Source organism: Accipiter gentilis, chromosome Z (assembly GCF_929443795.1).
Source record: "Accipiter gentilis chromosome Z, bAccGen1.1, whole genome shotgun sequence".
NCBI lineage: Eukaryota > Metazoa > Chordata > Aves > Accipitriformes > Accipitridae > Astur > Astur gentilis.
Genome location: NC_064919.1, coordinates 18391158 through 18409571, shown reverse-complemented (window position 1 = coordinate 18409571; position 18414 = coordinate 18391158). Strand labels below are relative to the sequence as shown.

Here is an 18414-nt window from a genome sequence, read left to right as displayed (position 1 = left end):
ACAAATACTTTCAAAAATAAATACTTCCAATTAAAAAGATACTGGCTATTTCTGAAAGCTCTATATTTGATATTTATATCTATCTATAGTAATATAATACATAAATATAACAAAACTATTGAAGTTTCTCAAAATGTAAGATCGTGTTACAGTAAAACGAATGTTCTGCTTAAATGTATGGGCTTGTGGCAATGAGAAAAATACCACAAACAGGACAACTGTAATTATTAATATATAATGCTACAGTGTTTATCTTTTCATATCACTTGAAGCTATATTTAGCTTGGAGAGCTAAATATACATACTTTCTATATAGATGTACTTCAGAAAGAAAATAAAATCCCTTTATTTTTTTTGCAACACATGCTCCAGTTTGTTCTCAGAATCATTTTTGGGCCTTGAAAAGATCACACTTACTTTAAACCATATTAAACCTCTAAATGAGTTGTTTTTTAATCGAAAACAAACCTCTTCCACTTAGTTACAAATACCTAATTTATAACTAGGAATTTTCACATAGGTTAGAGCTGGAATTTTGGTCAAATTTTGCCATTTCTGGCAATCCAGGAGTAATCAGCAGGTTTTGCTTCATGTCACTGTTTTCTAGGGTGCTCCCAGTGCTGCTCAGTTCCACCCTCTGTTCACAAATTGAGGAATTTTCAGGGGAAGTCAAATAAACCACAGTGTCTCCAGGAATACGGTAGGCGGTCCAGCTGAAATGTGGACCATCTGAAAGTCAGTTTTCAGAGACCAAGCCAATGCTTAGCATTTTCAGCATGTGCTTACACATTTAAGTAGATAAATTATTTCTGTCTACCCACGATATTTGTGGAATACTGTTTTCTAAAACTGCAGCATAACTCGGAAAAGCAATTGCATACCACCTGCTGCAGCATCGCTCCCTTTACACACAGTCAGTGAAGACTCCCAGAGGGTCGCATGTAAATGTGCAGATCAGAAGTATTAAAAAGAAAGCAGGATGGGTGCCCTGGCTGCGATTTTAAGAGATATTTAAAAACAGCAACATTCTCGTTGGCTTAATAAAAGTACTTCTGAGAAGAGAGCTTGTAAAAAAGCATGAAAACCTTCACTGAGGATACATTTCAAGGACGTAGCGACATTTCAGGACTTACGGACCAGGTGATAGCGATGTTTCAAAAGCACGCTGGAGATGTTCCGATAAGGCCACTGGTGAAGTACGGGAACACCACGTTAGCAGAAATACTCAGAAATAATGGGATGGCAATGTCCACTTCCGGAGAGGAGATATCCTGGGGGGGGGGGGGGGGGGGAAGCAGTTATGTCGTATGCTGTGACACAAAACCACGATAAACCAGATTTTACTCCAAGGAGCTGTTCTGCATAGTGTGTTCCTACTCGCTTCCTGAAGAATTCCAGCTGTCTGACTAGCATTAGGCGGAACCGCTAGCGTCGGGCTCGCAGCCGGAGACGGCTCCCTCAGGCCCGGGGATCGGAGTCCTCGGGCGCCCCGGCCTCTCCCGCTCGGGCCGCAGGCACAGACCTGCCGCGCCGCGGAGCTGCCGGGCCTCCCCGGCGACTCCTGGGGCCGGAGCTGCCAGGGGAGGGGAGGGGAGAGAGGAGAGGAGAGGAGAGGCGAGGCCGCCGGGGCCGCGGGCCGGCGCGGCCTGCCCTCAGCGCGGGCGGGCGCTGCCACCTAGCGAAGAGCGCACGTCAGCGGCGGCGGCACCCGGCTGGCTCGCCCGCCCGCCCGCGCCGGGGAGCGGGGTCGGCCCGCCGGGGAGCGGGGGCGGGGCCGCGCCGGGCCACACGTGGCGCGCGGCGCTGGCGGGCTGGCCGGCTGGCCGGGTGCCAGCGGCACCGCCCCACGCTTCCCGCCCTTCCCGCCAACATGGCCGCCGCCGCGGCCGTTAAGGTAAGAGTGGCTCCCAGCCGCCATGGTTTGGGAAGGAGGAGGAGGCGGCGGCGGCGGCGGTGCCGCCCGCTGCCACCCACCGCCGCCCTCAACCCCTCCCCGCCTGTCGCCCGCCGGGGCGCTGCTGTCGTAGCGGGCGTGCGGAGCGGGAGGGCGCGCGGGCCACGCCGCTGCCCTCCTGGCGCTGCCGAGCGCGTGGGCGGAGGCGCAGCCCCTGGCCCGCGGCGTCCCTCCCTGCTCCCTGCTCCCTTCCCGCCTCCGCCCCGCCCCGCCCGCCGGGAGCGGGCCCGGGAGGACGGCGGCCCTCAGCGGTGGCGGGCGGGAGAGGAGCCGCCGGGGCGGGCGGGCGGGCGCCGGGCCGAGCGTGCCCCGTCCCTCGCCTCCTCCCCAGGCCGCCGCCTCGCCCGGCTGGGGCCTCTCCGCCGCGGGACGGGCAGCCCCCGCGCCTCAGGCGTCGCTCCCGGCCGTGCCCCGGCGGGCGGCCTGGGCCGTCCCCGCGGGCTCTCCCGCGGCCGTCCCGGAGGAGACGGATCGGGTTGGTTTGGTTTTTTTCACAGGAGAGCCGGAGGCCTCTGCTTCTCGGCGCTTGCGACCCGGCTGCGGCGTGCCGCATTTCTCAGTGAGAGGAAGCGGGGCGGGCTTGTAACTCTCGCAGCGGGCACAAATCCCGAAGCCGCGGGAGAAGCGAGCCGGTGCAAAAGTTTAGCCTAAGATTCGTCCGTCCCGCGTGTTCAAAAAATGGCTGCAAAACTTGACGGCCTGCGTCGGACATGAGCAGGCCAGTTAGGCTGATACTGTGGGTTTGCATTTTGACCAAAACATGAATTAGTTTTCTGAGGTGATGTGACTCTCCCGGTTGGTTTGGTGTGTAGAAATCACTTATAAGCTGTCTTTATTTTACAGTGACAGCAGGTTTATTCTCTTAACTGTCAATTGTATACAGCTTGCTCTTTATCTCCTTTTTAATGCCATCCTGTTCCCCTTCTCATTCTCCCCAAAACAAGAGAGGAGGAATACAGATGTGTTCATTAGTTGTTAGTTGTCACAAAGACTCATAGCGGATCGTGACAACGCTTAACATGAACTAGTGTCTTAAGACCCTCACGTGGACAAGTGTAGACTGTTACTGCACTGATACTTCTGTGTCTTGTGCTTGAACCCATCTGAGGGAATTCACCAAACAGCAGGTGAAGAAAGGCATACACTTAAGTGTGACCATCATCTGGACTCCCACAGAGAAATGCTTTTGATTTTGTAGTTATGGGTTGTGATAACTTCTTGTTAAGTTTCACTCCTGTTGCTTTTCATGCCACTGTTTGAGATCAAGTATTTTACTATGGTTTAGTCCATGTTTCATTCCACTGCAATGCCATTTTACTTGAGATTCAATTCCAGATAACCTCAGCTACAGCCTCCGTTAATTTTTACAGGTTATGTCCCTTTATAGGATGCAAAGTCTGGAACTGAGCATACAGTCTTGCATCTTCTCATTCTTGAGGTCACTGCTAGATGTGACTGTCGCTGCCTTTTCAGGAAAGTTGAGACTTTCCTCCCTGAGTCAAGTCTTCTCTGCCATCCCTTGCCTTCAATGCCTGGGCTGCTAGGTGGAAATAGGCCTCAGGTCCCTTGGCAGGATATCTTCCCCACTGAGCCTAGAGCAGCTGCATTCCTTCTGATAATTCACTAGAAGGTCTGTAAAGCAGAATTTAATATAGAACCAGATTTTGGGGTCTCCAGCCCCCAGATGCAGCTGATACTCCTGGCAATTATGTAAACTGGATGAAAAATAATTCTCTTGCAGAGAGGGAAAATTAATTTTAGGGTTGGAGCTGCCAGTTTCAAGTTGGCATTACATGGTTGGAGAAGTAGCTGCTTCAAAAAATCTCTGCTGGGCTAACTTTCCTTCTACTGTAGTAGCTTTCCTGTAAATTACAGCAAGCCCAGCATTTCTCTAGCTGGTGTTGCCTAAGGTGGCTGGAAGGTTGGCCAAACTGCTGCCAAGGTGTTCTGCAGGCAGGAGGAAGGTGTCATGGTTTAACCCCAGCCAGCAACTAAGCACCATGCAGCTGCTCACTCACTCCCTGCCCACCCCCCTTTGGGATGGGGGAGACAATTGGAGACGGGGGGGGGGGGGGGGGGGAGTAAAACTCATGGCTTGAGATAAAGACAGTTCAGTAGCATAGAAAAGGAAGGGAAAATAATAATAGAATATACAAAGCAAGTGATGCACGATACAATTGCTTACCACCTGCTGACCAATGCCCAGCCAGTCCCTGAACTGTGCTGCCCCCTGGCAAACTCTCCCCAGTTTGTATACTGGGCATAACATAATATGGTATGGAACAGGCCTTTGGCTCATTTGGGTCAGCACTATATCAGCTACTAAGAAGAGAATTTACTTTATTCCAGCCCAAACCAGGACAGAATGCAAAAGCAAATTCACGGTAGTCTAGGTTTTTTCTGTGCTGTGGGTTCTCCACCCTGGGAGCTGTGAGTATTTTGCCAGCTCATTGCACTGCTGCCATTTCTGACAGCATGGCCGGTGGTGTAAAACCCTGCTCTGGAACTGAACGGTGCACCACAAGCATGTATTGCTGCCACTGCAGCAACAGGAGTAGGGAGCCCAAGAGCAAATCTGAAAGCAACCTCACCAGGCCTATGCTGCTGTGAACAGACCAAGCTCTGTGCTGCAGCAGATCAGATGTACTGCTTTCTGGTACAGGAACTGTCTGTTACAGTGCTGGATCTGTGTGTTCATAAGGGGCTTAAAGCATTGCAATTGCAAAATAACTTTCATGTCATGTGGCTGCTATCTCCAGCTTTGCACTGTTTTCCTCAGTCCTGACAAGTTTTCGCTCTGCCAGACATAAAAATTCAGGCAGATGAGCATTCGCTTTTGAATAGTCTCAATCTTAAGTCATAAGGCACTAAGAAAACAAGCATTATAGCAAACTAAAACTAGTTAAGTTATTGAAAGAACCATTTTTTTTCTAGATTAAAAACAAAAGGCAGCATTTTGATCCTGGCTTCTGTCAATGTAGTAATCTTCCATGTTGACTGAATGCATGCATGAACAATGTTAAAGGTGGCCTTCTGTTCATTTTGAGTTTTATGATTGCTCCTGTTGCACACTTCTTACATGGTTCTTAAGGCAAAAAATTATTCATCCTGAAGTCTGTATAGTTCTCAGGATTTTCATGAGCAATCTAACAATCTGAACATTTGTGATAGATAAGCAACATGAGTAACATACTACTGGAAGCAACGATCTAGGTTTTCCCTAATGCTTTGACTATAATATATTCAGGGTTGGAGTTAGTGCATTTTCCTTTGCACTACTCGTTGTGCTCCACAGAGGGGTAGCAAAAGGAAGCAGGAGATCTGTTTAAAACTACTTCAGCTTATCAGCTTTTATACCATCTGGTGTGGAAAGCTTTCTCAGAGAAGTATTTGATGTGTAACCAAGACCACAGAGCCTCTGCTTGTTGAAACAAAAGGCTTGATGAGCCAGCTAATACAGTGGTTGAACAAATGAGGTCTCTATGAATGTGAAAGTTAAGAAAAAGCTAGAATAAGAGACAGTTGGGTGTGTGTTGTGGAAGGGGGGTGTTGTACATTGAAGTCTGGAGGTTTTATTTGAGAAATTTCCTGTCTTTAATAAATAGTGCTGGAACCATGCAGTAGTAACTCACACCAGAATGGCTCCAAATTTTTTTTTTTCCACGGTGAGCAATCATAAGCCACGATATGAACTCTTCAGCTTAAAAGTAAGACAAACTTTGCAACAACTGGTCGCATTGGAGGAAAAAAAAAAAGCAGTAGCATTTTCTCCATGTGTGATAAAAGGTGACATTATTTTTAAATATAATTACTAAGCCTGAGGTTATGAAGGGCCTGACAGTACCCATTCCATCCAAAGAGCTAGAAGTGTTCTGAACTCAAGAGAAAACTCAACTTGATTGAAAATGGAATTATCCCTAGAAAGACAAAAACAAGATACTTTCCAATGATGAACTAGAAACAAGAAAATTCAGATGCATTTTTCTTTAGGTGGAGTATGAAATCACAGGTGAATCTAGTCTCAGTGAGAATATATGTTTCAAATTACCTTTTTTCCTTTCCCCTTTTTTGCAAAAGAACTAGACCAGATGACCAATGAGCAAAAACAAGACATCAGTAATTACTAAAGCATGACAGATAGGTGGTAATTGTGAGTCACTTCATGCTTCTTCACTACAAGTTGTATCAAAACACAACATGGAACTTTTAGCCTGGTCTCCTAAGGAAATAAAATAGATTTTATTTAAGTGGCCCTTTGCTTTGCCATCTCTTTTCCCTTTTGCTTTATGCTTTGGAACTGTTGGTCAGTGTCATAAAAATTTGGCAAGAAAATACTTGAAATTACTTCATTAAAGAAGTAGGAGGAGCAAGAGTCTGTTACGTTTCTACTTGGGGAAGGGTTGTGAGTTGAATAAAACCTGACACCAGTATGTCTACACAGGAAACAATTAGTGACCCAGCTGCAGGTAAAGTTGAATGAGCAGTTACACCTTCTTAGGTACCAGATGACCTAATTGTAAGTATGTGAAGAAACCCAGCAGTACTCACAGCAGGTGAGATTGTCAGCAGATTCTTTTTATTTCACTTGTGAAGATGCTGTTGAGCTGTCCCCCTTTTCAGAAGCTGTGCAGACTACTTAGAGAAATGGGGAAGTTCTTAGATTTGGCAAGTCAACACAATTTTTTTTGAAAAAAGGTTTTCATCATTTTGTATGTATACTACTATTATAGGAATGCCTGGTATTCAGTATGGTCGTGTATAGGACTGATTTTCCTCATGTGAACAAGAAGCCTTTGTTATAATATGCTTTATACAGGTATTTCTCACTCATTAGAGGCATTCCTAAATAACAACCTGCATTTTTATATTGGGAGTTGTTGTGGTTTAAGCCCAGCTGGCAACAAAGCACCCTGAAGCCGCTCGCTCACTCCTCCTCCCTGGCCCCGGTGGGATGAGGAGGAGAAAATATAAAGAAAAGCTCGTGGGTTGAGACAAGGACAGGGAGGGATTATTCACCACTTATGGTCACAGGCAAAAGACAGGCTCAACTTGGGGAAGAAACCAAAATCAATTTAATTTATTACCAATCAAATCAAAACAAGGATAATGAGAAGTAAACCCAAATTTTAATTCCCCCCGTGTCTCCCTCCTTCCTGGCTCAACTCCACTCCCGGTTCTCTCCACCTCCTTCCTGCCAGTGGTGCAGGAGGACGGGGAATGGGGGTTGGGGTCAGTTCATCACACCTTGTCTCTGCTGCTCCTTCCTCCTCAGAGGGAGGGCTCCTCACTCTTCCCCTGCTCCAGTGTGGGGTCCCTCCCATGGGAGACAGTGCTCCATGAACTTCTCCAACGTGAATCCTTTCCGTGGGCTGCGGTCCTTCAGTCACAGACTGCTCCAGCGCGGGCCTTCCCATGGAGTCACGGCCATCTTCGGGGGCGTCCCCCTGCTCTGGCATGGGCTCTCCCCAGGCTGCAGGTGGGCATCTGCTGCCCCACTCCCCTCCATGGGCTGGGGGGGGGGACAGCCTGCCGGCTCACCATGGGCTGCAGGGGCATCAACCTTCTCCCCCGCTCCTCCTCCCCTCCTTCTGAACTGACCTCGGTATCTGCAGAGGGGTTCCTCTCATGTTCCAATTCCTCTACTCACTGCAGGTTCCCCTTCTTAAATCTGTTTTCCCAGAGGCGCTACCACTGTCACTGATGGGCTCAGCCTTGGCCAGTGGCGGGTTTGACTTGGAGCTGGGGAAGCTTCTAGCAGCTTCTCACAGGAGCTGCCCCTGCAGCCCCTCCCCTGCCACCAAAACCTCGCCACCCAAACCCAAAACAGGAATAAATGATGAATTGGCACATCTGGTGCATGTTCCATAGCTTTTTAAATTTGGTATCTTTAAAGAGGAGAATCATAATGTAAGAAACTTGCAAGTGAAATACAGTTGTTTAAAATCAGTCATTTGAAATTTCCTTTCTGGAAAACTGCTGGGTATATTATGTTTCGTTGATTTGTAGTCTAGCCCCATCTCAAGCAGAAGATACATTTTGTAGCTGCCTAGTTAGTTTTTCAGACGTGCTGTTAAATGGAGTGTAATCTCAAGAAGACTAATACATATTTTTCTATGTAAGATCGGAATTATTGGTGGAACTGGCCTGGATGATCCGGATATCTTAGAAGGAAGAACAGAAAAATATGTTGATACTCCTTATGGCAAGGTCTGTATAACTACTTTTTTTATTACCGAGACTTTTTGCTGTTTCTAAAGGTGTTTGTATGCTTTAAGAATTTTCAGACTGTTAAGTGAATGCGTAAAGGAGGTACTGTCACAAGAGTATTTCCTTTTAGTTGCTACATATTGTGTGATTCTTAGTTTGTAGAAACAATGTGTTACCAAGGTGATGTGCAAAGGAGACTATACCTCTTCTCGTTTGTAGATTGGATGAATTTACAAACTTGGTCCTGAATTTGCAGTCAAGAGGGATAAACCCTGTCTTCAAATTTGTGTGTGATCTGCAGTATATGTCAGATCGCTCCAGGAAACTTTCTGAATTGCAGAAAACTGTCCTTTGAGGTATATGGGCCACCATTTTCCCTGTAACCACTGAATTATGCTTTACATACCAATGCTCTCCTTACAGTTATGCTTACAACCACATAATTTGAAACTGATTTGTAAACAAAGCTCTTAAACTGTTTCTGTGGCACAGGTATTCTTGACCAACTCTCCTTCGCATTGCTTTAGCCCTTTTCCTCAGCAAAAGGGAGTGGAGGCTACAGGTGTTGCTCTATACACAGTGCCGAGTGTGTTGTGAGGGGCAATTCTCACCCCAATGCATTTATAGTAGGAACATAAACCACAAAGGATGAGAGAGAGTTTTAAAGGCAGGAAATCAAGGGGAAGACAGGTTGACACAGGAAGTTCATAGAAGAACTGGATCTCACCTATTCTGTAATTATCATAAGACCAGGGGAGCCTGGGTGCTTTATAATTGCCACTGGAATTATATCTTATGAAATCTACCAGTGTAAGGTTGTATATGTAGAATAAAACATCTGGCATGTGGTAACAAGAGCCATTTTATGGGTAGAAGCTTGCCAGAAAGCTCAGTGCTGTGGTGTGTGACTGAAAATCTGAATCTGTGACTCCAGTGAAAATGGTTTGAGGGGAAATAAGAGCATAAAGAGCAAGCACAGTTTGTGTGTGCACCACTCAAGAAGGGGAAGGAGATAAAGATTAAGGGAGGAGAAGACATAATCAGAATTATACATCTGTCTTTTCCACCATCCCTTAAAATCTGTTAACAAACTGCAAGAGAATGAAGGGAACTTGCCTCCTGTATCTTCTGTAGCCTGCTCTCCAAATGGTAGCCAGGGTTGGTCTGTAGTGAAATCCACTGGCTAAACCAAACCAGTTGCCATTGCATTCCCTGTTTTTTTGAGAGTCATGGACGGTCACAGCATCTCTGTGTCCGGAGACTGCTCACAAAGCAAAAATAGCACTATGCTTGTAGCAGATAGTAACTGAAGCCTTTGTATCCAGGAAGGATGAAACACTCTTCACCTCCTTCACCAGCATCTCTTCAGATCAGAGTTAAGGGCACAGTGGCAGCACAGCGTTTGGAGGGCTGTTCTGTCACAGCACTGGGATGCAATAGGATGTAGGTGGCCCAATTTTTTGTGATGCAGTAGGTGGCCTACAGCAGGGTTTAGTATTGCTGAGAAGAGTAGGAGTACCTGCAGGATGGCTTCTGCACAAGGGAGTGGAAAAAGCTTCCTCAATCCTGCACCTTTCGTCAGTATGGAAGGCTTTTTTAATGTCATTTAGGAAGCAGCTTAGCTACTGTCTTTTTAATTGTGTTCTTCACAGAATCCACATGAATAGGGGAAAATAAATCTTGGCTGCCTGTTGTCGTTTGTGAGAAACCTTGATCAATGGACTGGCTGTGTCTGAGGTTGTGTATTATATGCATTTAACATAGGCTCAACTTAAAGAAAAAGCTTGTGAATATCCTGTCTCTGTGTAGGGCAGGAGGCGGGGTGTTATAACTGAGATGTCATGGAACACGTGGATTCTAGATACTGTGGTGAGCTGAACTGGGACTGTCAAGCTGACCTGGGTGGAAAACTACAACTTCCTGGGGCTTCTCTATCTGTGAAAGGGAGCACAGCAAAACAGCAAGCTTTTGTCCTTATCCCTGCTGGCCTGTCTCTCTTCTCTCTGCCTGTAGAGCTGAACTAATAAGAACTCAGGCCGCCAGTCTGATGGTTGTTTGATGTAGATTAACTCCTGCATAGGATCTCATTAACTTGTTTGAATGGAGTTTCATTCTCGTGGAGAAACTGGTGGGTCAGCCTTAATGTAAGACACACAGGGCTTAGACCACAAATTGCAGTGGCATAAAGTGCATTGAGTGGGTCAAGTTCATGGACTTAAATTGAAGCAGAAACAAACTTCACAAATCTAATTGGTATCATTAGGTGGATCAATGTTTGTTTATTTTGCTGCTGAAACTTTTCAGCATTCAGGAAGGAGGTGTTACACAGCCTGTCTCTCTCATTTTGGAACAGAGATGAGAGAAGCAGCTATTACCAAATGCAAAAGGGCAAATGAGAACTTTTTTTGAAGTGTGCTTGGTAAAGTTTAGAAGTTTGTGGTTTATGTTAGTATTTTTTCCTAAAGGTGTGCCTTGTTCTGGATTGTTACCAAAATAAAACCAAATTGGGATTTTTCTTCCATAAAGATGCTTTATCATAGAGCTGTGACATCAATGGAGAGATAAACTGCCTGACATTTTAAGAGGTAAAGGGCTTAGTCTAAATAAACTGTTCAGAACTTTGTGCTCTTTTAATTGCTGAGAGAATTAGAGATACAACATCAAGCCTATTTTACTTCAAGCAAAACTAGGAAGAAAGAAAATGAATGTCTGAATGCCAAAAGGAAAATGCAAGGCATAGTTAAAAAAAAAAATAGGTCCATTTCATTCTATCCTGTAAAAATGCAAAGTGTACAGTTGTACTCTCCTTAAATTTTTGTTTTTAATGCTTAAGTTTCTTGGCAAGGACATAGCCAAAAGACTTTTAGCTGAAAGCCTTTCTGGTGGTGACGTTCCTTGCCACCTTTGACAACAGCAAAATAGACATTTCTTTAATGCTGTTTCTTTACTTTTAGAAGCAGAATAATAGCTTACATTTTGTTCATATAGAGTCCTTGAATTGTCTTCTGCTTTGGCCTTCTCAAATCCTAAGAATCATTTAATAACAAAACTTACATCACTAGGGAATGTGGGGATATTTTTTTCAGGTGAAATATAGAAAAATTTAAAGGAAACTAGTATGAGAATTTTTGCAGTTCTCTGTACTGACATTGGTCCTCCCGTGATCTTTCAAGTTACATTAGTAATACTAGTGAAAATGCAGTACATTAGGTTTTTAAAAAATAAATATGCTTACAGCTGTTAATATTCCAGCTGTCTTTTCTCCCTTGCCCACTTCCACCATTGAATTGGTGGAATGACCAATGAATTGCATCAAAAATTTGGATTCTATGGAAAATACCCTAAAACTTTTTGACATTCGAACTCCAGATGTGGAAAACATTGTTCTCTTATAGGATAAGAAAATGGCTTGCAACAGCATTTATCTTCATCATTGCATTTTGAAGCTACTAATAAAACTTTGTTCAGAATATACTTTTAGTTAGATCTTTTTACTTTCTGGATGACAGAACTTGGTTCTGAATCACCTTTCCCCAAAACAGCAAAATATCTTCCTGTTTTAGAAAATTATTTTAGGTGCCCCCCCTTTTTTTGGTCATAGGTATATCTGGCAAAGTAGGGGCAGCAGGGGGCCCACCTCACAAATGAGCTTTGTATGCTTGCATCAGGAAGATCAGACGATGTAATGTGACACTTAAGCTCCTCTTCTGCCTCCCCAAAATGATGTACATCCTTTGGTTCCTAGACTAGGTCACAGGTTAAATGAAGGCTTGGGGAACTTATGAGATACCTCTCCATCTCAGGTTTTCATTAGATTTTTATTTTGCTTGTTCATTCTATTTTCTGTTCCAGCTTGCTTCTGACGTGAGACCAAGGAAAAAATGAATTCTGTAAGCACCACGTGAACAATACTTTATGCATATTTATGTTGCAGACAAAGGGAATTTATTTCAATTGTTTATTACTGTCATAATTTAGGGTTAACTGTCCAGGGTTCTTTGCTTCCTTTTCTGTTTTGCAACACTGAATAATATATATCTGACTTGGATTTTGTGGAAGGGGGAAGTAGTTAAATATGTATATGAATTATTAATATTTGACAACTTTTTATTGGGCCTTTTATTAAGTCCTGCTTTAAAAATACTGTATTAGAGCTTTGAATTTGGATTGTTCCATTGGAAGTTTCTATTACTTTATCAGCATTTCAAAGCTCCTGACTGCAACTGAGGTAATATTAGAGAGGTACAGCACTGGGAAGAACTTGTGGGAAAAAGAGTGGGAACAGAAGTATACAGTAGCTCTGTTATATGGTTAACACATAGTTTGAAATTTCTGTATCTTTCACCTGTAACATTACACATGTTGATTTATCCTTATTTCTTCTCTTCTAATGACCCATGATACAGTATCTGCAAATTCTTTTCTTAAACTGTCAGTTCATCTTTTAGCAGCACATTCTTTGTTCCAGATCTTTCCTTTTCTCTGCCATGTTTCTAGCAATCATGTGCAAGAAAGGTGTTCAGGCAGTCACCTGGAAGATGCCCTGAATGTGTTCTGTAGAAATCTGTGTAAAGATGACAACCGGTCCTGTTACACAGCCACCATGAAGCCTTTTGAAGTGACTAGGATGGCAGCAGATAGGGAAGGAAACCCTAGCTGCTGCAAACAGATTTTGAAGCCTGTTGAATTTCAAAGCTGTTGCATTGTTGCTGCATCAGCAGTGTATGCTAGTGAAGTTCTGTGGTGGGGATGAATATCAAATAGCAGTTAAATTGCACCTTTCAACCCCAAATCTTTTGGAAATTAATGCAAACTTGTATCTATCACTTGCACTAAACTTGAATATGTCACTTGTAAAGCAAAGGATCCAGTCTTCAACTTAGATCTTTACTTTTCATTTTGACAGGAGGCAAGGAATTTTGGCTGAAGTCTTCTTTAGTTTTTAAGAGTATTTTTGTATCCTGCTGTGAGTGAAGTTGCATGCTTATTACTTCACACAGCAAATGTGTGCTCTCTAAACAAAACAACCCCAAAAACCAAAACCCCAGTGCTGATTATTGTGAACCTTCACTGAGATGGAATATTGGAACATCAGAATTCCTTGGCACCTAGACAGCAAGGCTTTTGCCCTGTGTGAAATTTCACTCTTAAAGCCATGTCTGGTTCAGAACAGTATACGTAAAGTAAGGTAAATAGATTAAACGTTTAAATGACAATAGGTTAATATTAAATGGAGACCTTTGAAAAAAAATCAGAACACACTACAGTTCTAGAAATAAAATTTCTGAACATTCCCTTTATTAAAACAAAAAAGTGGTAAATCTGTGTCTGGCATAATTTAAACCTAGGTAATTGAGTAAATTGTGGTGCTTTGAAGAGATTCCACATCAAAAATTACCCAAAGGAGCTATGCAATAGGGAGTAGAAAGTGGTGTTTTTATTAGAAATTAGTTATCTCTAAAGTGCAGCTATGTGGAACTCATATATTACTTTATCCTAGATCTCTGCAGATTTTCAAGTGTATAATAGAACGAACAGCTGTAAAACTAAATGCTATCTGAAATCTTGCCGCTAGCATTAAATTACAAATAAAATTATATCAGGTAGCAGGCAACAGAACATTGCTAAATGCAAATGTGTGAGTCCTTCCAGACACTTGCAAACTTGTGATCAGTAAATAAATCATAATTTTGTTAATAGCTATTTCAGCTTTAAATCCCAAGGGCATGGAAAGAGAGATTGGCACAGAATGGCTTCCAGCTTACTTACAGTTTCTTCTACACTGCAATAAAAAGAGTGAAATGTGTGCAGTTCTGAATTGGGCAGGAGAAGCAGCACATCCAGCTGCACAGATGCATCTGGATTCATTTAGTATCTAATTAAAGAGAGGCTTTACATTTTTTAACAAAAAGGAAAGCTAGAAACATTCTGTATTTCAGATCCCTAATGTATATAGCCAGAAACAGAACGCAGCCCACAGAGCAGTTAATTACTTGGGGGTTGCCCTGCATGGGCAGTGTGACCATCTCCAAGGCAGAGCACATGTCCCAGCTGGGCAGCTAAAAATAAAACCCTCTAGCTTCCTGGCTGTTTGGTTCATCGGGAGGAATGCATGTTCTCATTGTGTAGCTGAGAGGAGAGCCGTCTCCTGGTCCCTCGGCTGACCAAATAGAACACTGCTTCTGCCACTAGTGTACCAGAAGTTCTCTGTCATATTCCCAAAAGTGGGACTCCCAGCAGCGGGAAAGAGGGAGTTTATCAGGAAGCTGGGGGGATGGAGTGAAGGGTGGGTTGGAGGAGTCTAGACCTCCTCCCCGCACCCCTAGCATGAGCTACGGGGGTAAAGGGGGACAGAGAGGAGAATGGGGAGTGTTACAGAAAGGGACAGATTAAATGTGATTTCTTTTGGGAGGGGGTCTTTAGTAGGAAATAGCACCTGTTTAGCAAAAAGCTACCAAAGTTTACAGAAGAGAGTGAGAGGTCTAACCAATTTAAAGGCAACACCTATGTGCTTCTTTTTTTATGTTTGTCTATCACTGTTTCAAACCATTTGAAAGTATTACTGTTTCAAACCCTAAAGTAAGGTGTTGCAATATTGTTAGTAGGAACACAGAAAAATTGTGATAATCCCTCTGGTGTCAGGTTTGATCTTCTGTTCCAGACAGTTTTACTAATCTCCCATATCAAATTATGGAGCTCAGCAGAAGAAAATGGGAGACTACAGGGCTAACCAGTGTTTCCTAACTATCCTGCTTATTTTTAAGTAGCAGTTAAGGTTTCTAATGTGATTGTCAGGCTGTAACTCATTCTTATTTGATTGTTTTGCAGCCCTCGGATGCTTTGATATTGGGAAAGATAAAAAATGTGGACTGTGTGCTGTTGGCAAGGTAAATGAGCATTTTAAGGGGTTTTATATTATGTGTCTTAAAGGATTCTCAAAAGTTTTTTCTTTTTACATTAGGTGAACTGAATTTCTACTCTGCCTCCATCTTGCTCTGGGGTTGCTAGCAAAGTCCAGCAGAAGTCTGGGTTTTTTCCTAAACAAATTTGGTGCTGCAAGTACTGAGAGTATTAAAAATACCATCTAGGTTAGGAAAGAGAATCTCATCCAGTGGGGGGTGCTGGCCTAGTAAGAATGGCAACCTGCAAGTCTGCCTGCTCTGGTGGTAGGTAGGTGGTGCCTGATAACCTCAGTAATCCAACTGCTCCCTGTGTTTGCAAATTTCCTTTGTGAAACTGGGAAATTGCCTGTTTCCAGGTTAACTCTGGTACCACTACAGACTCTTCCAAATTATTCCCTGCGATTATTAAGTCTTCTGGCTGTTACCCTTATTGCTTACGAGGCTGCATTCCCGGTAGCTCTCCCTCCCTGGGTCATTTTTATTCAGACATCTCTTACCATACTCAGAAGAGACTCTGGAAGCAGGATCTGGAGATGAGTGCATGGAAATTCCACACTAATGTAACCATGGATATCTAAGACCAGTGTGCTACTAGGTTAAATATAAGAACACTAACATGGTTCTTAGCATCTGGACAGCATGGGCAGAGCCAGGTGCTGGTGACAGGGTCCATCAGCAGTCCCAGACAAGTCGAGGCAATGAATCCAAGTCCAGGATCCACCCAGGGAGTCCAGGCAGGAGCAGTAGGAGATGGGGCCAGAGACAGAGTTGGAGACAAGGCTGCAGCATGTGTCCAAAGGTCGTCCAGAAAACAGGCCTGTAGACAATCTACAGCAGGGTCTGAAAGCCATCCAGGAGGCAGGGCTGGGGACGGGCACACTGTGTCATAGCTCAGGCCAGGAGAGAAGGCTAGGGCCTGAGCTCGGAGGCAGGAGCACCGGGGCTCACAGACACCGGGTGTTTGGGTGGAGGCCCAGGGTGAGGCTGGCCAGGGCAATTACCACCCAGTGATGCACTCAGGGCCCTGATTCTTTTCAGGCCAGTTTTTCTGTTAAGCTGCTGACTGTTACCATCTCTGCAACTACCCTTCTGTCTGTGGTTTTACTTTTCTTATCTTGTATGGACTTTGCTCATGTATTCTATTACACCTGGACAACATTTTTCTCATTTTCTCAAATGAAATGCTAAGCCAAGATCTCATAGCTGTGCTGTATCAAAGTAGGCCTTGGGCTACAGATGGCTGAACAACTCAGCTGTGGTTTACATCCTCACTGGGATTTATGACCATTCGCATATGACCATTGTGAGTTTACTTTTGGGGCTAAGGCACCTGCAACTTCATTTTGTGTTTTGGGAAAAATAACAGAGTTGGTTGTGAATGCCAGATTTAAAGAAAAAGGCACGTATATTCTAGAAGAAGGTTATGACAACAACTGCAACATTTAACAATAAATCTTATCAGAAAACATGGGAATCCTGCTTGACAGTGCTTGGTCATTGTGTGTGTAACTCCCAGTTCCCCGCAGATAAAGTTCTTAAGACCTTTTGGTCTCTGTGAAGTAATCAACTGGGAGATTAAATTTCTCCTTTCCTCTTACATGGTTGAAAATAATTTTCAAATGTGTTCAATCATTATGTGAGTGATGTACCTCTGTAGCGATGACAGAGATAACACGAAAGCTTGTGCTTATAAGGCTACATATTTCCTGTCTTGGTGAGAAAATATACTGCAACAGTGTGAAGTCGTTCTTCTAATTTATGAAAGCTGTCAGATCATTTTAAGAGCAAGGACAAAAATGCGATGATTCTACTGTTTTCTTTGGGAAAGTGACAGATAAAAACAGTGTGTTCTTTCTGTTTTGAATTTCCTGTGATGTGCCGTTCTTTTCTTGAGTGGGAGAATACAAACAGCACTTCTGAGCAGAAAGTTTGTGGAGGTGTATGTAAATCTTAGAAATCTGTTGTAGTGTATGGAATATTTAATTTGTTATACCTGGGTTTTCAGAATCTATGGAACTGACTTGGAAAATTCAGAGAAAAATGCTTTTTGTACTCTTGAAGCTGCTAATGTCTATTTGGATTGTATTTTCAAGATTCTTTTCATTACAGTCTTGAACTTAAAAATTTTGCATTTAAAAAGAAAACTACACCACTACTTCTTAAATCAAATCTTGAGAGAACCTGAATACAGTTAGGAAAGCTACACTGGCAGTAGCTGAAATGATCAGTTCCACTTCCAATGCTGTTAGGGAAATTACATTTTCTGGAATTTTCATTACCTGGGAGAAGGAAGACAATTTCAGTCTGATTTATTTTACTCTCTTGCAACATGTATCTTTGCAGACATGGAAGGCATCATACAATTATGCCATCGAACGTCAATTACCGTGCCAATATCTGGGCATTAAAAGAAGAAAATTGTTCACATGTATTAGTGACTACTGCCTGTGGCTCATTACGAGAGGAAATACAACCTGGTGATCTTGTCATAATTGACCAGTTCATTGACAGGTGAGTAACATTGGTTTTAACTGTGTTCTTAGTTTTGGAGGAGAAAAAGGGGGACAAGTGGGGTTAAACCATATAATAACATGTTAATGTTAAATTAAGTTTTTGTGGAATGAGGTGATAGCCTCAGTTCTTATGGCAAAAAGTGAGATTCGTACAAGAAGACGTGATAGGAAACAGGAATGAAATTACAAGAAATTCAGGGCTAACAGGCGTAGATGAAATACGAGGCTTTGAAGAATGACCTCGAATGAACTAAAGTATAGCTCTTTGGGAGGAGTCTTCAGAAGAGAAGATATCTCCTCCTCTCACATGTGGGAGAGGAACATGGATAAAAGCACAGGCTGTTACAAGTTTTAAGAAGAATCTGAAGTGAAATGGGGGCGTGCAAGAAGGCATAGTAGGAGCCAGGTAGGAAAATTTATGCAGTAATAATGAGGCTCTACAGAAGAGAGATCAAATGCAACACAGCAGGAAAAGAAAGGAGGTTGTTTTAAAATGAGGATAGATGCTAACATTTTCTATTTGCTAAGAATCATAAGGAAGTAAATTTTTTCCAAAGTCTCTGTACTCCAGTCAGTCGTCCCCTCCTGGATTATCTGATGTTTAGAAAAATTCAAGCAAATGGGGGAGGGGAGGAGGGAAGCTATGTTTAAAGATCACCGAGCACACCAAATATTTAAAAAATAGTTGCACATTTTAAGAGGTAAATTTATTATTAGTACTTACAGGTGTACTATATCTGGAAGTCCTATTTGAGTATTCTGCCAAATTTTAAGTGTTTGGAATGGTTTATGCAGCTTTTTTGTGCTTTGTGGGGCTTCTGGCAATATTTATTTACCA

At 43.3% G+C, this 18414-nt stretch overlaps 1 protein-coding gene across 1 annotated transcript in view; it reads left to right on the top strand.

Annotated features, from left to right (window-relative positions):
* The first annotated feature begins 1793 nt into the window (after window positions 1-1793).
* MTAP (methylthioadenosine phosphorylase) overlaps window positions 1794-18414 on the top strand; it is a 33541-nt gene continuing 16920 nt past the window's right edge. Inside the window, exons 1-4 of the mRNA XM_049795890.1 lie at window positions 1794-1894; window positions 8075-8161; window positions 14990-15048; window positions 17407-17574. Coding sequence (XP_049651847.1) covers window positions 1871-1894; window positions 8075-8161; window positions 14990-15048; window positions 17407-17574 — 338 coding nt within the window. The 5' untranslated portion in view covers window positions 1794-1870. The remainder of the gene's footprint in view (window positions 1895-8074; window positions 8162-14989; window positions 15049-17406; window positions 17575-18414) is intronic.